Here is a 23,559-nt window from a genome sequence, read left to right on the forward strand (position 1 = left end):
CAGCTTCCAGGTCATGTGGCCAGCATGACAAAGCCGCTTCTGGCAAACCAGAGCAGCACATGGAAACGCCGTTTACCTTCCCGCTGTAGCGGTTCCTATTTATCTACTTGCATTTTGACGTGCTTTCGAACTGCTAGGTTGGCAGGAGCTGGGACCGAGCAACGGGAGCTCACCCCGTCACAGGGATTCGAACCGCCGACCTTCTGATCAGCAAGCCCTAGGCTCAGTGGTTTAACCCACAGCGCCACCTGGGTCCCCTCATAAGGTAAAGGTAAAGGGACCCCTGACCATTAGGTCCAGTTGTCACCGACTAACTACCACGTATTTAAGTCCATGGAACACCACCACAAAACACACACTTTAGTATGTAGTATTTAACATTCACAACCATGGGTGTCGATTCACTGGAGGGGCAAAGCTTGCAGTGGGTGTTGGGGCCCAGGTGATACCCCCCCCCTTTCAGGGCTGTTGCTTGCAACAACTTACAGTCCTCGGGCAAGGATAGGCTCCAGCTCACCCACGAGGCAGAGAGGACTCTGTGAGCCATTGCCCTGGAGGTCAAAGGCAAGAGGTTAGACAAGCGCAGAGAGACAGCAGGAGGCGTTGGGGTCCCCCCACTTTGTGGGAGCCTGACAGCACCCCACTCCCCACTGGCACAGCAGCTGCCATGAGTAGGAAGGCTACAATTTGGGCTTCATATTCTAGAGAAAAGGCAAGTGTGAGGTAGAACTCTATAAAATTATGCACAGCGTGGAGAGAGTGTGGATGGAGACGGGCTTTTCTCCCTCTCTCACAGCACCAAAACATGTGGACTTCCAGGGAGGCTGAATGTTGGAGGGTTCAGGGCAGCGCCAAAGGAAGGACAAGGGAAGAAGACCGCGATGGACACCAACTGAGATGGCTGTAAACGAGGACTGGGCAAGTTCATGCAGGAAAAGGCTAGCCATGGCTCCTGGCCACAGAGACTACGCTCTCCCTCCACCCTTGGAGAGCTGCTGCTGCCAGGAATCAGGAGAGAGGGCGGCTGCTGCTGCTGCCCCCAAATCCTGCAGGTGGGTTTATTATTACTAGTTGTACCAGCAGTAAAGGTAAAGGACCTCTGGACAGTTAAGTCCAGTCAAAGGCGACTGGGGTTGTGGAGCTCATCTCGCTTTCAGGCTGAGGGAGCCAGCATTTTCCCACAGACAGCTTTCCGGGTCATGTGGCTTCCGGCACAACGGGACACCATGTCCCAGGAGCTGGGACAGAGCAACGGGAGCTCACTGCGTCACGGGGATTCGAACCACAAGTCCAAGAGGCTCAATAGTTTAGACCCCAGCACCACTTGCTCTCCTAGTAATACGTAGTAGCAGTTCTGGTTACAGGTAGGTAGCCGTGTTGGTCTGGGTCGAAGTAAAATAAAAAAATTCCTTCAGTAGCACCTTAAAGACCAACTAAGTTTTTATTTTGGTATGAGCTTTCGTGTGCATGCACACTTCTTCAGATACAGTGAAATAGAAGTAGTAGCAGTAGTACCCCATCCATCTGACTAGGTTGCCCCAGCCACACTGGGCGGTTTCCAACACACATAAAAACATCATAAAACATTAAAAGGCTTCCCTATACAGGACTTCCTTCAGGTGACTTCTAAAAGTTATATGGTTACTCATCTCCTTGACATCTGAAGGGAGGGTGTTCCACTGGGAGGGTGCCACTACTGAGAAGGCCCTCTGCCTGGTTCCCTGTAGCTTCACTTCTCACAGTGAGGGAACAGCCAGAAGACCCTTGGAGCTGGACCTCCATATCCAGGCTGGACGATGGGGGTGGAGATGTTCCTTCAGGTCTACAGAGCCATTGGGGCATTTGATTGGCCACTGTGAGAACAGGATGCTGGGTGGGCTTTTTGCCTGATCCAGGAGCTCAGCTCTTCTGCCAGGACAGGGACTGTTTCCTTGAGCACTGAACCACTACAAGTGATGCAGCAAAATAGTACATATATAAAGAGAAGCCTAGCCCTGCCATTCTGCCCCCATCCAAATCACAGAGTGTTGTGCCTCCCCAACCAGGGTGGATAAAAATCAATGAAAATAAATAGATTAAAAAATCATATATACATTATTTCAATTGGATTTTTTTATTTAAATTGGATTTTTAACATAAAATACTTTTTTGGGGGGGAATCTTTCTAAAGATAGTTTTCTATTTAAGTTCTATCTATGTTAGTCTAAAGGCATCAGGAAATAAGGATTTGTTATAAGTTTTGCATGTGTGCTAAAACTCAGTCTAAGGTTTTGTTTTTTTAAAAAAAATGTTTAACCACATCAGTTAACAAACATGGATACATATGTTATAATGTTATTCTTTTAGTTAAATAAAAGGTTTAAATTGTTATTAAGGAACCTCACAATAATTTCATAATTACTAGTCAATGTATTTCTAATAGTATAACCAAATCAGAATTTTTTGATATAACTGTGAAAACTACTTTGAAAATTTATTACTCCAAAAATGAAACCTTCATCTGGTTCCCCCCCCCCAGCCTCCCTCCCACGTGGGTCCCCAACCGCCACCTGCAGTTTCAAAGCAAGGAAGCTCCAATTTCACTGGGCACTACCAGGCTGCGGTTTCCTGATCACTTGATGTGTGTTTTTCGGGGAGGAGGCTGCCATGGCAATGGGGGGGGGGAGGCCCCACCCACACTGGTGCCCGGAATGAGTGGCAGCAGAGATTCCGAGAAAACCACCAGCTCAACTTCTGAAAGAAGGGGGGGCAGAGGAGAAATAGGAGTTGTGGGCAGCCACATCGGAACCTCCTCATTTGTGTCACGAAAGTCGGAGGACGTCACCAGCAGCAGGACCCATGGGTGGGGCCCCAAGGCCTGCGCTAGACATGAGACCTGGAAGGGGGGAGGACAGGAGGATGAAGGTGCTGCTCCTTGTTAAGACAAGGAAGGGGGGGTCTTTCACATGCAATATCTGTTTGTGTACAGTATTAAAGTATAGCAGCCTCTTGCAAAACAGCAGCGCATTGTACAGAAACCACACAAAAGCAGGAATAGAACAACCATGAAAATGGGGCAATTTTCCTGAGCTGGAAACCCTGTGACACCCTCAGCCCAAGCTTAAGGGTGGGCTTTGGTTCTGCAGCACCAAGGAAAGATGCACTCTGCACATGCTCAGCCACTGAGAGCCAAGCCAGAGAAAGTCCCAGACTGAGCCCTAGACTCCTGCTCCTCCATTTGGCTGGGCACAGCGCTGCACACCAGACGGAACCACAGGACTGGGCCTATGGGAGGGGGAGGGCAGCTGTGACATCTGAGCTGAATGCAGCATGACTGGGCAGCATGGAGGGCTGGGCTGGGCCCAAGAGAAGCAGGGAAGGCAGGCAGCGGTGGGCCTCTCTCCAACCCTCCCCCCCAACTCTGGGAAACAGCTGGGGGCATCACCAGCAGCAGCTGGCAGGGGGAGCAGAGCCCAACAAGGATGCCAGCTCCAAAGGCTGGCTGGCACATGATCCCCGTGAGAAGGACGGGGGGGGGAGAGAGAGCACCCAGTGGTGACACTGCTATGCACACAAAGAGCACCCAGCAACTCCAGACTTTAGCTGGGGGGGGGGGAGAGAGAAAGCACAGCAAGTATAGACACCTTTGCCCCAGAGACCCTGCAAGACAACAGAGGAGCTCTCAAGGCCAGGAGCACAGCCGCTTCCCCCCCCCTCCTGCCCCAAAGCTCAGCCAGAGAAGCAGCCTGGCTCCTCCTCCCCCCTTTTGAAAACATGCTCAGAGGCTGCCACCTGTGCTTCTGGAACAGCCCCACCCAAGCTGAGGCACAGGTGCTGCTAAGACAGTGATTGCGAACCTATGACACGCGTGTCAGACATGACACACAGAGCCCTCACTGCTGGCATGCACCCCATCGGCCCATTCGTGCTGTTGTTGTTTTTCTCCTCACACTACAGCTTGTCTCCGCTGTTAAAACCCGGATCCTTTTTTGTTGTTGTTGTTGTTGCTGGTAGCCAGAGATTGGTTTTTTAACCCTTTCTGTGCTGTTTTTCTGGTGCTTAAAAGACAAACGCTGTTACACCCAATCATAGTCTGCCAATGATTGGGTGTAACAGCGTTCATTTTTTAACCCGTTCTGTGCTGGGTTTTTGGGGGGGCGCTTTGGCAGACTATGTCGGTGCTGCATGTTAGTTCCAGCGAAGGTATTATTCGTCATTCGTCATTTATTTCTGTTCTCTCCCCCCCCCAAAAAAAGTGCAGCAGCTTTGGGGCACCCCCCCAAAAAAGCAAAGTAACGTTTGCACCCCCCAAAAAAAACTCCAAAACTTTGGTCAGCAGCCCCCCGAAAAAGCTCAACAACTCTGGGCATTTTGTGACAAATATGGGGTTTTTGGTTTAGTTAGGTTAAATAATTCGTTTTTGGTTTATTAAATACAGTTATATATTACAATTATACATTTTTGTTATTTAAACTATAAATATTGTGAAATTATGGTGTTTTTTCTCAAAGTGACACACCACCCGAGTTATGCTCGGTTTTTAGGTGAATTTTGACACACCAAGCTCAAAAGGTTGCCCATCACTGTGCTAAGAGGTGACCAAGCCCGGCTGGCGTCCAAGGGAGGGGGCTGCTGGTGTCCCAAGGAGCGTCTGAAAAAGACGCTGCTGCTGCTGCCGCCATCCCACGGGGTTTGCTAAAGGCCAAAAAAAGACATTACGCATGTGGAACCCTGAGCAGCTGGCAGGAGACTCCCCCTTGTCCTCCCCCCCCACTTCCCCGCTGAAAATCACCCCTCCCCAAAGTGCTTTCACTACCAGAAACAAACTGTGGCATTTCAATGCACTCCCCTGCTCCCCCAACAAAGAGCTCTGTGCCCAGTGCCCCACACATTTGTGTGGGATCGACACAGAACTGCCAAGCGCCACATTCCTTCATCTGAAAGGTCACGGGCCCATGGGAGGTGTGAGGGCGGCATCCTAGGGGGGCCCCAGAAGTGAGATCGGGACAGAAGACCAGGCAGCATCCCAAACAGAAAACTGAAACAGGGATGTTTGGCCCAAACAGATTCTGCCCCCCCCCCCGCCCAAGGGGGGAAGTGTCCTCTCTGGAGATGGTCAGATGGCATCAGAAGTGGTACTGGAAAATATTCCAGGGGATGCAAGCACCGTCATCAACCAGGAACATCACTTTCACTATCCAGAAATTAACCTCCTCCTTTCCTGTGCTCCCAAGAGAAATTCAATCCTACTGATCTTTAGGCAAAGCTTTGCTGCTCCCGTTTAAAAGCCAGAGAAGCAGCAGCAACAACAGCTGCCACCCCCTCCTTCCTGGTGGGGGGGACCCCTGCTCATTCCACCCCCCCATACCTACAACTAAACCTGCCCTTTGTCCCACTCCTCTTGCCCCCACCCAAGTGGGCAGCTGCTGATGAAACATGCAGTGAAGCAGCCCCCCCCAGTCATTCCTTGTGGGTTCTGGCAGACCCCCAAGGGCAATGGAGACAACCTTGCAGGGTCAGCACCCAGAGCGCAGCAACTCCCTAACAGAGACCCTCTCCAGCCCCACAAGCAGCTGGCCAAGTGCTGTGCCTCTGCATTCTCCCCCATCTCATGGGGGGGGGGGGTATTGCCTTGGCAGAGGTAATGCCAGAGTCCAGGGTGAAGGAGGAGAGGCTGCGGGACACGGCTTGACGTCACTGGTCTCAGAAGGGAACTAATTCAGCAGACCTTATTCTGCCTGGCGTGCTCTGGTCCATGGGGTCACAAAGAGTCGGACACGACTAAACAACAACAATTCTGCTAGTATCTAGAAGATGCTCCGGCTTCTGCATCTTCAGGCTGTGTGCAAGAGTCACTGAGAAAAGCCAACTCCGATTTGGGTGGCATCCAGTGGGGCAGTTTGAGAGGCCAGTTGGTGGAGCCCCCAAAGGAGGGGAGTGTAGCGTCTCACCCCAGGTACTTTGAGTCTCCCATCCCCCTGGAGGGCCAGGGGCAAGCTGAGTAATGGGCTTCCCAGCCAGGCTGCCTGCGCTGCACCAGGTCAGCAGCAGCAGGAGCCCCTGCTCCCCTCTCTCCTCACAACAGCCTTGTAAGGTAGGTCGCCTTGAGCGAGGCCCCAGGCCAAGCTCAGCCAGCGGCTTTTAAGGCAGCGAAAGGGGCCAAAGAGCTTTCAACCTGAAGGCGCCACCCAAAAGCCGCTGGGGGGGGGGTCCATGGAATCGTAGACTACGGGGGTCACCTAGTCCAACCCCCTGCAGTGCAGGAATCTTTTGCCCAACGTGGGGCTCCGACCCGCAACTCTGGGATCCAGAATCCCACGCTCTACGGACCGAATTATCCCTCCGTTGCACAAGACGCCGCCGACTGACAACCGACGGAGCGGCTCTCCTGTCAAAGGCCGGCTTCTCCGCACGCGGGCGCGCCTTCCAGCCACGCAGGGGTTAATGGGCGCGCGCCCACGTGTCAGTGTTTGGTTGCCGGGGGGAGGGGGGAGCTCGGTCGCCTCGCCCCGCCCCGCCCCTCGGCGCCCTCCCGCCTGCCTGTCCTCGGGGCCCCAGCGCCGCCCGCGCGCCCTCTAGCCACTCACCGTCCTCGCCGGGGCTCCCCGCGCGGCGCCGGTACCAGACGAGGGCCAGCGTGAGCGCGTGGCCGGCCACCACCAGCGACGGAAAGAGGTTGCCGCCGCCGGGATCCATGGCGGAGGCCGCGGGCGACGCCGAGCAGGGCACGGAGGTGCTCCGACGGCAGCAGCAGCCGCTACGCCGAGTCCCTGACGCTGAGCGAGCGGCCGCCCCGCCCGAGCCGCCAGCGCAGGATCCTCCTCCGGGACAGCCCGCAGGCCCGCCCCCCTCGGCCTGCCGCCCGCACTGCGGAGCCGCCGGAGCCCGGCCTAGCCCAGCGCAGCCTCGACGGCGCGAGCCGGCCCTGCCGCTGTCCCTACGCAGGCAACTCTCAAGGTTACCCGCTCGCCTTGACCACTCCCTTCGCCCTGGCCAGGGCAGAGCCCAGCGCCTTGGCACGCCCTCCCCCTCCGCTTAGCTCTGCCCCTTCGATCCAACCATTAGGCAGCGCAGCCACAAGACTAAGGAAGGAAGGAAGGAAGGAAGGAAGGAAGGAAGGAAGGAAGGAAGGAAGGAAGGAAGGAAGGAAGGAAGGAAGGAAGGAAGGAAGGAAGGAAGGAAGGAAGGAAGGAGGGAGAATCGCGGGTTTCGCTCGCGCCAGGCTTGATGCCCAACCCTGTCAAGTGCGCTTCTCATTCCCCGGAGCCAAGCGGGAGGGCGAGCGGCGATGCCCCGGGTGGGCAGAGCAAACATCCCCTCCCCCCCCATCAATCACGGCCGGCAGCGGCCAAGCTTTTTATAACTGCCAGAAACTCGCCCGGCCGGCGCCACAGCCTCCCCGCTCGCCCGGCTTACCCGGCACAATCTTCATGGGAGAGCCGCTGTCCCGGAGGGCAACCCCCGGCCGCGCAGGAGGAGCAGCTACAGGACGCGGCAGCGGCAGCCCCCGAGTGAGGGTCCGGAGCTGCGGGATTCACGACACCGCCAGCCCCCGCGGGTCCCCCGTGGCCGTTGGGGAGGGGGCAGTGGCGCAGGCGGGCCTATAAATAGCCCGGCGACGGCGAGGACGGGCCTTGTCATGGCTCTCGAGTTAGAACATTACACCGGAGCGAGGAGGAGGAGGAGGAGCCAGGCTGCGCTCGGCCAGGGACCCCCCAGCGCAGCTGCCCCCTCCCCGACACAGCAGGCACCTGTGCGTGTGCCCCCTAGAACAAAGACACCGCTGGGTCTCCTCCTGCCTGACTCTAGGGGCGAGGGGTGCTCTCCGCAAGCATCTTCGTACAGTGGGGTTGGTATGGGGCTTTCACCCCCAACCCAGGGCCTGTGCCGCTCATGGGGAGAGATCCTCTCCCTGGAGCCATCAGCGAAGCTGCTTAGGAGGAATTGGTGGATAAGGGCAGAGGGGCAAGGGCTAGAATGTCAGGTTTGGGGGTGACGGACAGGGTATGCTCAGTACCCACCTCAAAAGCCCTTCGTGTCACGAGTGGCGCCCCCACCCAACGCCCTCCGGCAGGGCTTAGTCTTTGCGCCAGGAAAGGACGCTCTGTCCAGCCTCTCCCAGGGGAGAATTCCAGGTCAGGGCATCTTCCAACAGCCTTGAAAGGCAAGGAGTGGCCGCTTGGAAAGGGAAAAGGTTGCACCATCGCCATCGTAAAAATGCTATAAATGTATCTGTGGGGCTGGCATGTAACCTTTGCTGCCCTTCAGCAGCACCCCATAGCCAGCGGGGGGGTAATCCTGACGCCACAGGGTGGTCAAGCACCTGAGTCCACCCTGGAGGTTGTAGGAGAGAGATGAGCTGCCTACGAAGGTTCTGCTGTATGTGAAAGAATCGAAGTCGATTAGTTGAGAACAATTCATAGAATCATAGAGTTGGAAGAGACCACAAGGGCCATCCAGTCCAACCCCCTGCCAAGCAGGAAACACCATCAAAGCATTCTTGACATATGCCTGTCAAGCCTCTGCTTAAAGACCTCCAAAGAAGGAGACTCCACCACACTCCTTGGCAGCAAATTCCACTGCCAAACAGCTCTTACTGTCAGGAGGTTCTTCCTAATGTTTAGGTGGAAGCTTCTTTCTTGTAGTTTGAATCCATTGCTCCGTGTCCACAGAAAACAACCTTTCTCCCTCCTCTATATGACATCCTTTCATATATTTGAACATGGCTATCATATCACCCCTTAACCTTCTCTTCTCCAGGCTAAACATGCCCAGCTCCCTAAGCCGTTCCTCATAAGGCATCGTTTCCAGGCCTTTGACCATTTTGGTTGCCCTCTTCTGGACACGTTCCAGCTTGTCAGTATCCTTCTTGAACTGTGGTGCCCAGAACTGGACACTGTACTCCAGGTGAGGTCTGACCAGAGCAGAATACAGAGGTACTATTACTTCCCTTGATCTAGATGCTATACTCCTATTGATACAGCCCAGAATTGCATTGGCTTTTTTAGGCAGCCGCATTACCATCCAAGGGTAGTTCGTCATTCATTGGAATCAAAGGGCAGATGAAAGATTCGTAAGCTGTTCATTCCAACCCTCTGCCAGCCCCAGGACACCCCCCCCCAAAGGCTGTAAGGAAGAGCCCACCAGCTCCCTAGGTAGTTGGGACAAAAGAAGAGCCTGCAGGATCAGGCCAGTGGCCCCTCTTGTCCAGCATCCTGTTCTCACAGTGGTCAACAAGATGCCAAACTGTGAAGCTTGCCAGGTGGACCTGAGCACAGCAGCAGCCCCTTGCTCACCTGAGATTCCCAGCACAAGTTACCTTCTCCTCCACCCCCCCCCCGAAAGCTCAAGAAGTTCCAGGGAAACCTTTCCTCTCCCTCTTGTGACTTGAGCCCCTTAGATCTAGTCTCTCCTTGCCCTCTGGGGCTAAGAAAATGAGCCTGGGCCCTCCTCTCTGAACCAGCCCTTCAAGTATCTACTGAGCTCCCCCTGAGCTAGATACGCACTAACTCCTTCAACATTTCCTTTCAAGTTAAATTACATTTTCTCTCCTCTTTCCTTTGAGGAGTGTGATGTGTGCCTGTCAAATGTAAATAATCCTCTCCACACCTTTCATTTCTGACATGAATCTAAAGTGCTGGCCTGGAGTCCTAGCCACTTCTCCTGTAATTTTGATTTGGGGGGGGGGAGTACATCTGCACCTGCTTTGCCGGCAGTGGGCCTTACTTCCAAGTAAACATAAATGAACAGGATTAGGTTCCAATCCACAAACAAGTTGTGTGATTGGCTAGACATTTTGGCAACAAGTCCTGGCCTGATGACTTCCTACTCAGAGTAGAACCTCATTCAAAAGTACCAGCACTCTCTATAAGTACCAGAGACTAGAGTTCTTAGAGAGTGTCAACAAACATTGACATACATACTTGGGACTTTCAAAAAGCTCTCAGCTGAGTAAGAATAAGAGGAGATATCCTCTCGTGGACCAGGAATTGTCAAGTAAAAGGAAGCAATAGCAATAGACAGAGCAGCAATAAATACAGTTCTCTGAATGGAGAGATCTAGGGAGCGCAGTTCCTCAAGGATCAGTATTGGGTCCTGTGCTTTCAACTTGTTCATAAACATTCTAGAGTTAAAACAAAATAAAAAAATTCCTTCCAGTAGCAGCTTAGAGACCAACTAAGTTTGTCTTTGGTATGAGCTTTCGTGTGCATGCACACTTCTTCAGTTGCATGCACACGAAAGCTCATACCAATGACAAACTTAGTTGGTTTCTAAGATGCTACTGGGAGGAATTTTTTTATTTTGTTTCGACTACGGCAAACCAACACGGCTACCTGATTCTAGAGTTAGGTGGTCAAGTTTGCTAACAATAATAATCTAAGGCCACTAAAACAAATAGATTTGGTCATTAAAACAAAGGTCCACCAAACTGTGTAAATGGCTGGTAAAATGGCCAATGCAATTCAATATGAGTAAGTGCAAAGTATTGGCGCAAAAATCTTCATTTCACTTAATATGCTCATGGGATCCGAACTGGCCATTAGTGTGACCTTGGGGTCAGTGGGTCGCTCAATGAAGACTTTGACCCGGGAGCAGTAGTTGTGAAAAAGGTGGATTCCATGCTTGGGATCAATAGGGAAAGAACTGAAAATAAAGCTGCCACTATCACCATGCTATGAAAGAAATCTATGGTGCAAGTGGATTGGGAATACTGCCTACAGTTCTGGTTGCATTACCTCAAAAAGGACGCTGCATAAGTGGATAAGGAAAAGTTCTTCTCCACCTCTCATAACCCTAAGGAAGCTGATGTTGAGAGCCACAGACGACTTACATGAAGTGCTTCTTCCCACCTCAAGAGCACAAGCTCCAGGGTGCACTCAGCCGGACTGGCGCTCTCCAGAGGTCCCATTCAGGCTCTCTTGCCTTGCATGTATCCTGCCCACCTAGCAGTTCGAAAGCACATCAAAGTGCAAGTAGATAAATAGGGACCGCTCCGGCAGGAAGGTAAACGGCGTTTCCGTGCGCTGCTCTGGTTCGACAGAAGCAGCTTTGTCATGCTGGCCACATGACCTGGAAGCTGTCTGCGGACAAACGCCGGCTCCCTCGGCCTATAGAGCGAGATGAGCGCCGCAACCCCAGAGTCGGACACGACTGGACCTGATGGTCAGGGGCCCCTTTACCTTTACTTTTAAGGTTGAAACCAGGCCCATGGGGGAGAGCCACCATCTAAGATTTTAAAGTAACCCACCTTAGCCTGAAGGGAAGAGGAGAAAGTGAGAACTCCCCCACACCAGGAGGAGACCCAGGTATGTAACTAATAATAATAATAATAATAATTTATTATTTATACCCCGCCCATCTGGCTGGGTTTCCCCAGCCACTCTGGGCAGCTTCCAACAGAAAAATAAAGCACAGTGATCTATTAAACATCAAAAGTCTCCCAAAAGCCTTCAGATGTCTTCTAAAAGTCTGGTAGTTGTTTTTCTCTTTGACATCTGATGGGAGGGCGCCGCCACTCCTAGTGGCTGAAATTCTTAGCATTTTAAATTACTGCTGTTAGTAGTACTACTGCTGCTGCTACTGCCTTGAGACCCCACCTTTTCTTCAAGGCACTCAGGGTGTCTTGTGTGCTTCTCTCTCACCCCAGTGCAGAAGGTCCTGGGTTCAGACCCCAGCAGCATCTCCAGGCAGGCCTGGGACAGATTCTCATCTGAAAATCCGGGGAAACGGCTGCCAGTCAGTGTTGACAATACTGAATGATTAGGTGCAAGGCAGCTGCCTATGTTCCTACGGCATGGATCTGAACCCAGGTCTCCCAGACCCTAGGCAAACTCTCTGACCCCACCCCACCCCAGCTCTTAGCCAGCTTCACATGAAAAGTGAAAACAACACAGTCAAGCAATTAAGACCAGGAGCAGGCCAGGCACTTGGGGATCAAAGGAGAAGGTGGCGTACCTGTTGCCCTGGAGAGCAGCTGGTGATGGGACTTGGCAGGGGTGGGCTAGACTGTTAGGGAGCAGCAAGGACACTTTGTAGCTGCATAAAGGACTTTAGTAGCAACCATCTCATTACAGCAAGTTCCACAGAACAAAGTAGAAAAATCTTCACCAGCCTCTTCCTGGTTATGTTAGTTAGGGGGAGGCTGGCTGGTTGTTTTTATTTTGCTCAGCAGGGGCCCATACATGTCACTCTTCTCTGAAACCTTCCTCAGCTCCCAGCTCCCCCCTCCCTTGCTACTGCCAGGCTCTCCAGGGGCAGCCGATGGGGTCCTCCTACCCGCCCCCGTGGGGATTGCCCGTGACTGCAGGGGGCGCCCTATGCTCTGGCCACATCTGCCAACGGGGCAGCCCCTGGAGCCCTTCCCCAGCAGATGAATGGCAGGCAGGGAGCATTTACATCTGTTTCCCCCCCCCCCTGCAGCGCCTGCGGAGGGAAATCGCAGAGGCCTGAAATCTGGGCCGAGTTTGGAAGCAGCAGCTGCAGAAGGAAGCCAGATGGGGCGCAGGGAGGGGCGCGCCACGCCCTAAAGGAGCAGGAAGAGGCTGACTCTCCTCTCGGCAGGGGGAACACTCCACCCCCCTCTCCTGTTCCCGCCCAACTGTGGCTGCAGAGTCCTTCTCCAAAGCATGGCCTTGGCCTGTCCCAAGCCCTTCCTTGGAGCTCCTTCCAGGCATATAATGCGCGCGCCCCCCATAAACCTGCCCCTCCTAAGGGAGACGCAAATAATAATCTCCTTGTGATCCTTCACAGAACTGATGCCAGCTGTTGGCAGCTGGGGAAAAGTGAGGCAGCCTGGAAGAGAAGTCCCTTAGGGCCACCCAGAGGCTGGGAGCCGGGGCTCTTTGCCAGGGAGCAGAGGGTTTTTTTGGGGGGGGTTGTCCCTCGGCTGGGTCCATGCAGACCATCTCCCTCCAGAGCTAGCCCGGCAGACTGGGGAGCCCCTCCTGAACACAACAGAGAGGCACTCTGTGCCAAGAGGGTGCCTGTGGGTGAGAAGACCTGGCATCGGATGTTCTGCCTTGCAGCTCAGGAGGCGGCAGCACTTCCTGTCCTCCTCCGGCTGCCTCTTTCCCAGAGACCTGTATCTCAGTCAACTTCCCCCTCCCCTCTTCCCCCCCCACCCAAATGCCACTGGGGGGCCGCTGTGCCCTACCTTGCCCCTGCTGGATCAGGTCTTCCATAAAGTAGCGTCCATCCTCCCAGTCCAAGGCTGGAGCTGCCATCCTGCTGCTGCTGCTGCTGCTGCTTGCAGAATGCAGAGCGCACCTTCCCTTCCCGCCAGATCCTGCCTCCCCGCCCCAGCCAGGACAAGCCCGTGCAGAGCCCCACAGCAGCAGCCACGGAAGCCCCTCTTTGCCCGCTGCCCGCCCCAGCAGCAGCCACACCCCACAGGCCTCGCCTGCCCGCTCCCTCCAACTCCCTCCAGCTCCCCAAATGCGCTCCAGCTGCCCTCCGGGAGCCGCCAGGATTCCTGAGGGGAGCCTTTGGTCCGAGGCTTTGCCTGGGAAAGGGAACTCAAGAGGCAGATGTTGGGACGAGGAGGGAGCAGGGGGGGGCACGCAGACTCCTGCAGGAATTGGTGGCCAAAAGAAGCTGGCAGGACTCTGCTCTTGTGTGTGTGGGGGGGATGTGCGCAGTCCCATTTGACCCTCCTCCACTCTCCCACTGCACAGTCTCGCCCCTTCTTTGCACCAGGGAAAAGCAGCCACAGGAGGTGCCCACGCAGGCCTGTGCTGCAGAAGAGACCCCCCCCCTTCCTTGATTTTGACTCCCCCAGGCAAAGGGGACAGGCAGGGGGCGGGCTTATTGAAGCAAGTTCTCTACCAATGGCAGAAATCCAGCTGGGGGTCCCCACTACAGCGCCACGAAAATAGCTGCTTGGGGCGGCGGCTGGGGGGGGGGGGGATGTTCCGGCCTCCCTCTCTCCCAGGACCAAAGCAATCAAACTCTCCCGGGAGGGCCAGAAGAGGGGGCGGGAGGAGCCGCCGGTGACTCACGCTGCTGGAATACGAGGCGGGTGCGCGACGCATTTCCTTCCGCGCGCAACGGAAAGTTGGAGTCCCCACATGACGGGCGGGGGGCGGCTGATGCCCGGCCCCTCCGCCTCCTCCAGCGGCAAAGGCAGGGCCGACACGTTGCAGCTCTGCTCGGCAAGCGAGTGGCCAGCTGGGGTGGGGTGGGGAGGGTCGCCAGCAGGAAAGCGTCCTGCGCGCCTGGTGCGGGCATCAAGGGGGGGGGGTATTCTTGCAGAAACACTTTTCCTTTCCGCAAACTCCTCACGAGGAGTGCCCTCCAGAGATCTGGCCCCCCCAGCTGAAACCAGCAGCCCGGAGGCCCAGGAGATGGGCGGGGCAGCGCGCGGAGCGACGTGGGGGGCAGGATGCCGCGGAGCCAGGTCTCACCCACGCCCTGGGCACAAATGGGCACCCCTCCACCCCATCACGCGCAGAGACCCCCACCCACCCACCCAACCTGCTCTATCCAGCGCAGGGGCCGCGGGCAGAAGCAGCCAGGCCGGTCCAGGCGAGCGCACCTGCTGCCCCCTTGCCCCCACGTTCGTGCCCCCTTGCCCCCCGCATCCCAACCGCTAAGATACCTTCGTCCGACCTGCCCCCTTTCCTCCGGCGCCCCCTGCGCCGCTTCTTTCGGGACTCTTCCCCCGCAGCAGGGTCCATGGGGCAGCCCAGGGGCCTCGCTCTGACCTTGGCAAGCAGAAAGACGAGGCGCCGCCACCGGGAGTGGCCGCGAAGAAACGGCTAAGGATAGCCCGGCGCAGCAGCTGTTGCCCACCTGTCAGCGCGGCAGCGCCCCCTCCCTCAGGCACGCCAGATCTCTGGACTTACCCCCCACCCGACACGCACACAGGGCAGGGGGCCTCTTGCCCACAGCTCATACCCACGTGGCACAGATGCCAGCGGCAAAAGGGCGCCCCAGAAACCGCGGGCTCCCCAACTCCCAGATGAGCCTGGGGCAAAGGCCTCCCCTTCGCTGCTGCCGCTGCCGCCTTCCGCACCCCCCTTTCTTCTAGCTCATCCCAGGCACGTGGAAGCGCAGGAGGGGGTCGCGTTACTGGGCCAACATCAATGAATGGATGAAAGAATGAATGAAGAAGCCCGCCGTGTTGCAGCCTCTGACCCCAGATTTTGCAGGGGATGTGGGGCAAATGATCTGGACACCCCCCCCCCAAATTCTCCTCCTCCTGAGCCCACAATCACAGAACAACACAAGCAGCACCAAGGATCAAGAAGGCACCCAAGGGTGCTAGCTAAAAGGTAAGAAGGGAAACATCCCTGAGCTTTTGGCCCAAAACTGCATTTGCCCCCCCTCCACCTCCCAGACAACATGCCCAATTCCTGACACACCCACCTCCCCCCACCTGGCTTGGGCACTCAGCCACCACCTCTGCCCTCACCCAGCTGCAGCTCACTTCCCCCATAGCAGCTCCTGCCCCATAGCTCCCAGGCCTTCCCCACGTGGAGGGCATCTGACCTTCAGCAGGAGGGGCAGCAGAGGCCACCTGTGGCACTGCCCTGGCGGCAACCAGCTCCACGTGCCCAGCAAGCTCCTCCTTCCGGCGGTACTCCTGGCGTGAGCCCTCCTGGGGCTTCGGGGGGCAGGCCAGCGGGCCTGGCACGGTCTGGGTGCGAGGCGGGCGGGGGCGCGGGGCGGGCCTTGCCATGGCCACGGGCCGGCGGACGCGCTGCAAGGTGGCGGGCACAATCTCTGGTGGCAGGCGCAGGTACTGGCGCAGGTGCGCGATGCCCTCGTCCGTCAGGTACCAGTAGCAGTGGCGCCAGGCAAAGCTCTCGCGCACCAGGCCACGGGCATGCAGGGAGCCCATGGCCCGCTGGACTTGCAGGTGGGTGATGCCTGGCAGCTGGGGGTGGTAGCTGTGGGGGCGCCGGTCCTTCTGGGCCACCATGACCCCATCGCGGAAGAGCAGCTCGTAGATGGAGCGCAGCTGGTCCAAGGGCATCAGCATGCCTGCTACCATGGCGGCAGCAGAAGAGGGAGCAGCGGCCTAGCCTGGCTCTCCAAAGGGGCAGAAAAGTGTCTGTCTTGCCGGCTGGCTGCCTTCAACAGGAAGGAGGAAAGGATCCGACCGCCCTCCCTCCCCAGGAACCTCAGCCTGGCAAGCTCACAGAAGGCAGCTGAAGCTCCCTCTGAACTCCTCCCCCCCCCAGCAGCTGAGAGCGGGAGGGGGAAGAGCACATGCCGGCTCACTCCGCCACTACAACCTCTGCGCCTGCCTTGGAGTTCCCCACCCACTGGGGGTGGGCATTGCCAGGCCTGACTCAGCGGCAGGAGCAGCAGAGGAGGGGAGGGAGCAGGGCTGGCTGGCCAGCCCACAGAGCCCCGGGGAGCAGCAGTGCCTCGGAGCGCAAGCAGGAGCCGCCGCTGATGTCATCCAAGTTTCCTTCAAGTTGGCAGCCAGAAGGGTGGGGTGGGGGCGCAGCATTCCCTGCCCACAGGGCTCCCCCTGACCCAGTGGAGAAACCACTCCAACCAGGCGGTGGCAGGGGGGGGGGAGGGCAGCTGCGGTGGCAGAAGTGGGGGAAGAACAGCTGGGATTCCTTCTGCCCCATGGTGGACACCTCCTGACTGAGGGAGGCAGGGTGCCCGGAGAAAGCCCAGCCCAGCAGGGTTAACCCTTGCCTTGGCACCCCATCACACATGGGGCACCCAAGTAGGCAGAAGAGATCCTTGCCAGCATGTCCCCCAATTCCCAGGAGTGAAAACTGAGGCACAGGAAAGCTCAACGGATGGGGGAGTGGGGGGGGAGAGAGAGGGAGAGTTATTTAGCCTGGAGAAGAGAAGGTTTAGCCTGGAGAAGAGAAGGTTAAGGGGTGATATGATAACCATGTTCAAATATATAAAAGGATGTCATATAAAGGAGGGAGAAAGGTTGTTTTCTGCTGCTCCAGAGAAGCGGACACGGAGCAACGGATTCAAACTACAAGAAAGAAAATTCCACCTAAACATTAGGAAGAACTTCCTGACAGTAAGAGCTGTTCGGCAGTGGAATTTGCTGCCAAGGAGTGTGGTGGAGTCTCCTTCTTTGGAGGTCTTTAAGCAGAGGCTTGACAGCCATATGTCAAGAATGCTTTGATGGCGCTTCCTGCTTGGCAGGGGGTTGGACTGGATGGCCCTTGTGGTCTCTTCCAACTCTATGATTCTATGATTCTATGATTTATTTGCTTGTTTTATAAAAGGTGTGCACTGTTTGATCATTTTTCAAAAAACCTCAAAGTGGTTTATGAATTGAATGATGTTATCAAGTAACAACAACTCCTAATACATTCAAAACAGATTGAAAACATACACCAACATCCTACATATCTGGGAACGCTTGCCGAAACAAGAATGGTTTTAGCAGGCCCCCAAAAGATTACAGTGAAGGTGGCTGCCTGGTGTCAATAGGCAGGGAATTCCAAAGTGTGGATGGTGTCACATTAAATGATCAGTTTCTTACAAATATGGAATTGGCATCACCCGTAGCAGTGCCAGTTCTTCTGATTCAAGTGATCAAGTGGGCATATATGGGGTTAAGGTGATATTACAGGTAAATGGGCCCCAAGTTGTTAGTAACAGGTGGCAAATCACCTATAATATTACAGAGGTCCTCACTAGAGCTGGGCAGAAAGGATTTGCCCCTCCTTGCCCCTCAGCTGCCCACTCTCCTCACGGCCCTGGAGCTATTTCTGGTTCAAGACATGGATGCTATTTCTATGACTGAATGAGGCTTTGCAATGCCCGCCTCCCCTGCCTCCAATTATAGCATCAGGCCCAGGCTGTATCAAGCCCCCCCCCAACACACACACTAACTGCACCCCCTCCCCAATTCAAAGCCTGCCTGCCTCCTACTGTTCCTTACGAGCCACCTCAGCAACCAACTCCCTCTCCTTGTTGACAAGCTGGAACATGTGCAGAGGAGAAGGACCAAGATCAGGCATCCCCAAACTGTGGCCCTCCAGATGTTTTGGCCTACAACTCCCATGATCCCTAGCTAACAGGACCAGTGGTCGGGGAAGATGGGAATTGTAGTCCAAAACATCTGGAGGGCCTAAGTTTGGGGATGCCTGACCAAGAAGCTGAAAACCAAACCTGATGAGGAATGGTTGAAGGAGCTGGGTCGCACTCTGACTGAGTGAGAGGCGACATGAGAGCCATCTTCAAATCTCTCAAGGGCTGTCACATGGAAGAGGGAACAAGCGTGTTCTCTGCTGCTCTGGAGAGCAGGACTCGAAACTATGGCTTCAAGTGACAAGAAAAGAGATTCCCACTAAACATCAGGAAGAACTTTCTGACAGTAAGAGCTGTTCATCACTGGAGCAGTCTCCCTCCAGATGTTGGGGATTATTCTTTCTTGGAGGTTTTTAAGCAGAGGTTGGATGGCCATCTGTCATAGACGCTGTAGCTGAGATTCCTGCATTTCAGGGGGTTGGACTAGATTACTCTTGGGGGTCCCTTCCATCGCTACAGTTCTAAGATTTCTCTGCAGGGGGCCCGGAGGATCTGCCCCTAGATAGCCCCCCCCAAGAGCTCGGAGTGATAAATGCAGGTGGCAGAGCTCATGTTGCCCTCCCCCTTCCTTGCGCCGCCTCACTTTCCCAAGGAGTCCAGGAGTAAACCTTAGAGCCATCTGCACTTCAAGGATTCCACCTAAAGGAAGATTCCACCTAAACATTAGGGAGAACTTCCTGACAGTAAGAGCTGTTCGGCAGTGGAATTTGCTGCCAAGGAGTGTGGTGGAGTCTCCTTCTTTGGAGGTCTTTAAGCAGAGGCTTGACAGGCATATATCAAGAATGCTTTGATGGTGTTTCCTGCTTGGCAGGGGGTTGGACTGGATGGCCCTCGTGGTCTCTTCCAACTCTATGATTCTATGATTAACCTGGGAACAAAGCCCCCCACCCAGAAACAGGCCCTGCCACCCAGCAAGTGAGCTTGACTTGGAAGTGTGTGAAAAATGAAAGGCAGCCCAGCTCTGCTTCAGGACGGAGGCTGAGCTGGATTTGCCCAGGGCCACACCTTAGATCTCATCTCCATCAACACACAGACACAGACGCGCACATCCTTCTCAATGCAACCCCCCAACACATGTTCCCAGCCCATCCCTCCATTCCCACCCCCACCCCATCACTGGGTGAGGAGGGTATGACAGCAGGAAAAGCCAGCTCCTTTCCCAGGCTCTCCTGCCCTGCCCCCCCCCCAAAAAAACCAGGGCAGGTTCCTGAGCTACCAGCCAAGGTCAATATTTGTCCAGGATTTGCCTCTGGCTGCTGCGCTTCCCCCAAGACACGGGGAGCCCCACCCAAGGCATGCAAAGCAGATGCAGACTGCCCTCTGGTGATGAGGAAGAACCTACTCCAGACACCCTGGCCCTCATCAGGGGACGAGGGAAAGCACTCTGCATATGCTCAGGGGGCACGCCCATGTTTTCACCGCAAACGCTGCAGGGCTGTCTTCTGGCTCTGGGGCCCGAGTTCTGCAGCTCTCTCGCCTTTTGGCCCCAGGGGCTTGAGACAGGGCACCGGGGGGGGGCAGGGTGTAAAGGGATAAACAACCCAGATCTGGTCTGTAAGCAGCCTGACTGAGTGGAGGGCTGCAAAGCTCCCTTGGGTAAGGAATGCTCCTCCTCCCACCACACACACACACACAAATACACACCAGAGTTTACCTGCCCCCCAGCAGGAGATGCCTGTTATTCGGAGTCCACATCTGCACCTAGAGCAGCCCCCTATACTCCAAATGGGTACCCCAGAGAAACAGTGGGAGCCAGGCCTCAGCAAGAGCAGTGCCGGTGCCCTCCAGGAGGGGGCGCCAGCAGCTCAGACTGGGCAGCCTGGGCAGACAAAGAGCCTCCTGCCATCAGCCGCCCCCCCACCCCACCCCCACCGCTTTGGCCTCTGGCCTCTGGCCCAGAAGCCGGCAGGAAACAGGCTGCATTGTTCCAGGGAGCTAATCATTAGCCAGAAACTTCTTGCAGGGCTGGCCAGGGAGTAGCAGGCCAGGCCAGGAGCGCCTGAGAAAGGGAGGGAGAAAGCCAGAGAACCTGGGAAGAATCCGCCAAAGTCCAAGGGGCCAGGGAGGGGGGCACCAAGGAAGCAGAAGCAGACACCCATGGGAGAGGCGCCGTCGACATTCTGGACGCCAAGGCCTGCTTCCAACTCCCTGCCCCACCTGAGCCACCAGCCAGAGCCACCTCAGAACCTGCTCTGGGCAGAAGGAAATGGCTCCAGCAATTGAGCCAAGCAGCAGGAGGCCAGGTGAATGATCAGTGTAGAGTTGGAAGGGACCCCCAAGGGATATCTAGTCCAACCCTCTGCAGTGAAGGACTCACTACTAAATGATGGTGGAAGCATCCTTATGGCGGTTCATTTATTCAAATCATACACACATCCTGCAGTGAGACACCAGCAGATATAAACAGATGGCAGAAGAGAGCCAGACTGCAGAGCACTCACATAGCTGGCACCCAGTCAGGCAAGGAGCCTCAGCCGGGCCCAAGAGAAAGACAAACAGGATTTCTCAATGAAAACATCGACTGACCCATCGGCAGCAGAAGAGTCCATGCAAGGGATTGCAAGGAGGGGGCTTCCTTGAGAAGGGAAAGGTCTAAGGCCAAGGGATGGCGGGATTGCACTTGGGATGGGGGGGGGGAGCCTGCATGCCCCACCCAGAATCAGAAAAAATGATGCCAGGAAAATGGCTTAACCCCCCAGGGTGCACCCAGCGGGGCCTCCTGAGGTATGCATAGAGGATTAGGAAAAGGATCAGAGGCTCTGAAGAACTTGGCCCCACACCACTAACCCCCAGGCCCCAAGAAGGGCAGCCTCCCCCCCAGCACCTCCCCTCCTCCTACCATTGCTGGGAAGTGCTTAGGAAAGGGCAGTTGTGAAAGTGGGGAGCAGGGAAGAAGCACTGGCAGGGAGAAAGGGAAGAGAAAAGTTTTTTTTCCTCTCTCATCGTAAGACTAGAACTTGTTGGAAGATTCAGGACAGATAAAAGAAACCCAGCCAGCGCAGGGTTAAACTGTGGAACTCCCTCCCCCAGGAGGCAGTGAAGGCCACTGTTAAAATCGGGAATGGGGGGCAGTTAAAAGACTCCCCCAAAATCCCAAGTCCCCACTACGGCCTCTAAAGCCAGGAGACAATGACCGTTGACACAAGCACCATACATTCACAACAGCAAAAAGGCGCAGAAAAGCAGCCTATACAATTGTAGCAATAAGCAGATACCACGCATAATACTGTTTCCTCTGACTATCCCATACAGAAAACTGTAGGAACTTCAACTAATTTCCAAAATTCAACGGTTTGACGGATTTCTTTGGTTGCAACGGCTAATGACTCCTCTGGAAGAGGGGAATGGTGGATTGAATCCTGATACAAAGGAGAAGCGCAGGAGCTCCCCTTGCAGCTAGGGGGAGGTGTAAATACTGTTATTGTTCTTTGGGGAAGAGGGCAGTTAACAGGTGTTGGGAAGTGGGGTTATTGACAGGATGGGTGGTGGGCTCATGTTTCTACTTTGTGACATATTTGTCATGTATTGATGATGCTGTTAAAAAGTGTATTAGGGGAAATGGGGAGAGGTCTTAAAAGGTCATGCAACCCCATGCTCAGGGTTCCTCCTCTTTGTTTGAACCTTTTTGCAACAAATAAAGGTCAGGTCTACTGACCGCTGATTTGCTTCTTTAACTTGGCTGGAGACTCCTTCTTTTGCTGACCAGAGGGACCCACAAGGAGTGGCACCCCGACGAGCTGGGCAGCGGAGTAAATCCACACCCAAGGATTTTCCTTTTATCACAACTTTTTGTTGCCTGAAATTTGGATTGTGGGATAAAATATAATGGATAGAATTCTACAGGATGTGGTATTAGTGTGTGAAAACAGTAAAGATCCCAGGATCCCCAGGCAGGCAGCTCTAGATAGGGGAGAAGTCAGGCTCCCCCACATTCCCCAACTGCCCTGCAAAACATCCCCCCCTCCTCCAGCGATGGGGGGGGGAGGCAGCAAGGCATCTGCTCAGAGAGGTCCTGGGGATCCCTGGTTTCATAGGCCTCCTCCACCGACAGGCGCAGCTCCCACCCCACCCCACTCAACACACAGCAAAATATGTCGCTGCTGCAGCTGCAGGAAAGCGCAGCGTCAGCAAAGCTCAGTGGCTGAAACGATGTCAGCCAGTGACAGGCAGGCGCCCGGATCTCTGCCTCCAGCCAGTCCCGTCTGCCAGGGAGACACATGGACGGACGCACACATGCCAAAGCGCCACTGGACATCAGGCCATGGCAACCACAAGCAGCTCCACGGGCCCCACAGAGAGAGAGAGAGAAAGACAAGCCAGGCAAAGCAACGAGAGGAGGGGGTCCCTGCTTAGGACCCCACAACTGGGCCCCCATCCAGTGGAAACCTCAAGGTGCCAGCTTCACAAACCCCACTCAGCCACCCAGAGCCCTGGCCCAGCTCCATCCTTTTTCTGCTCTAGAAAACTCTGTTCTTACAACCTGGGGAAGTTGCTCTCTCACACTCCAGCTCCCAAGCCTCTCAGAGCGGCAGCCCACTGGGTACAGGGAGGCAGGTGTTTCTGCAAGGGGAATAGACCCCCCCCATCCCACCCACCCCCGCTAGGGAATCTGCTTTGTTGACTGGGCACAATTTGCACCCAGGGTTCAGAGGAGGAGCCAACTGTGCAGCTTATGGAAACTGAAATCAAACCCCCAAAGGAGCTTGGTGGGGGGCAAATTAACACAGATATGCCACGACTGGGGGGGGGTGGACCCTCCCCAAATTATGCTTTGTTCTCTCCAACCAAATCATCACACCTGGTGCACTCCTATGCTGTGCAGTTCAGGGGGAAGGACAGGCACAGCATAGGGACAAATGCAGCCACACACACACCCAGCTTCTCTGCGCTCCAAAGGCCCCTTGAAGAGCACAGGGTGTGGGGTGTCCTGAGAGGGAGATGGGGCACCAGAGATGTCATGGGGTCTCTTGGAGCACCCACCGTCCTCCCCACGGGTTGAGCCTCGCAGCTTAGTGCAGAAGGAGACATCTCCTCCTCTTCTGCCCCACATCATGGGGAAAAGCCTCTGCAGGCGATGGGCAGGATAGAGGCTCTGACCCCCCTGCTTACCCCAACCACCATCACTGCCCGAAGTGGGGCTGCCCAGGGATCTCTGTTCTGAGCCAGGGAACAAAGAGGCGGCTGTTTGCAAGGGGAGCCTGGCAGACTGTGCCAAGCCAGGAGGGCCTGGAGGGGGCAGGGGCCGGATTAATAATCAGGGGCAGCTTGTTCTCATGGTAAATCAGGCAGGCTGGCACAAAGGCACCTCTGCAGTGCCTTGGCAGCCCAAGGGGCACACACTCAAACCATGGCCACCCTGGCAATGTACGCAGGATCTGACAAACTGGGCCCCTCCCAGCCCACTCTGCAAGGCAAAAGCCCCCGCCTGGTCCGAGAGTCCAAGGGCAGCCCAAGGATGCCCACATCTGCACTGCACAGCAGCCCCCAGGCAGCCCCTCCCTCCTACAAGCAGGCCAAGGCAGCCTGCAATGCCCCCCAACTGTTCCCAATGGGGCT

At 55.5% G+C, this 23,559-nt stretch overlaps 1 protein-coding gene across 19 annotated transcripts in view; it reads right to left on the minus strand.

Annotated features, from left to right (window-relative positions):
* The window catches only part of PLEC (plectin), a 116,690-nt gene that overhangs the window by 50,371 nt on the left and 42,760 nt on the right, over nucleotides 1-23,559 (minus strand). For 2 of the 19 annotated variants that reach the window (XM_035124598.2, XM_035124597.2), the window contains exon 1: nucleotides 7,396-7,554. The exons of 9 other annotated variants lie outside the window; for them this stretch is intronic. In XM_035124598.2, coding sequence (XP_034980489.2) covers nucleotides 7,396-7,411 — 16 coding nt within the window. In that variant the 5' untranslated portion in view covers nucleotides 7,412-7,554. Of the gene's footprint in view, nucleotides 1-6,566; nucleotides 7,029-7,395; nucleotides 7,555-13,132; nucleotides 13,270-14,575; nucleotides 14,939-15,468; nucleotides 16,383-23,559 lie in introns of those variants that run through there. 8 more of the 19 variants (XM_035124588.2, XM_035124587.2, XM_035124575.2 and 5 more) reach the window with 7 other exon arrangements.

This window comes from Zootoca vivipara, chromosome 8 (assembly GCF_963506605.1).
Source record: "Zootoca vivipara chromosome 8, rZooViv1.1, whole genome shotgun sequence".
In the NCBI taxonomy this organism is placed as follows: Eukaryota; Metazoa; Chordata; class Lepidosauria; order Squamata; family Lacertidae; genus Zootoca; species Zootoca vivipara.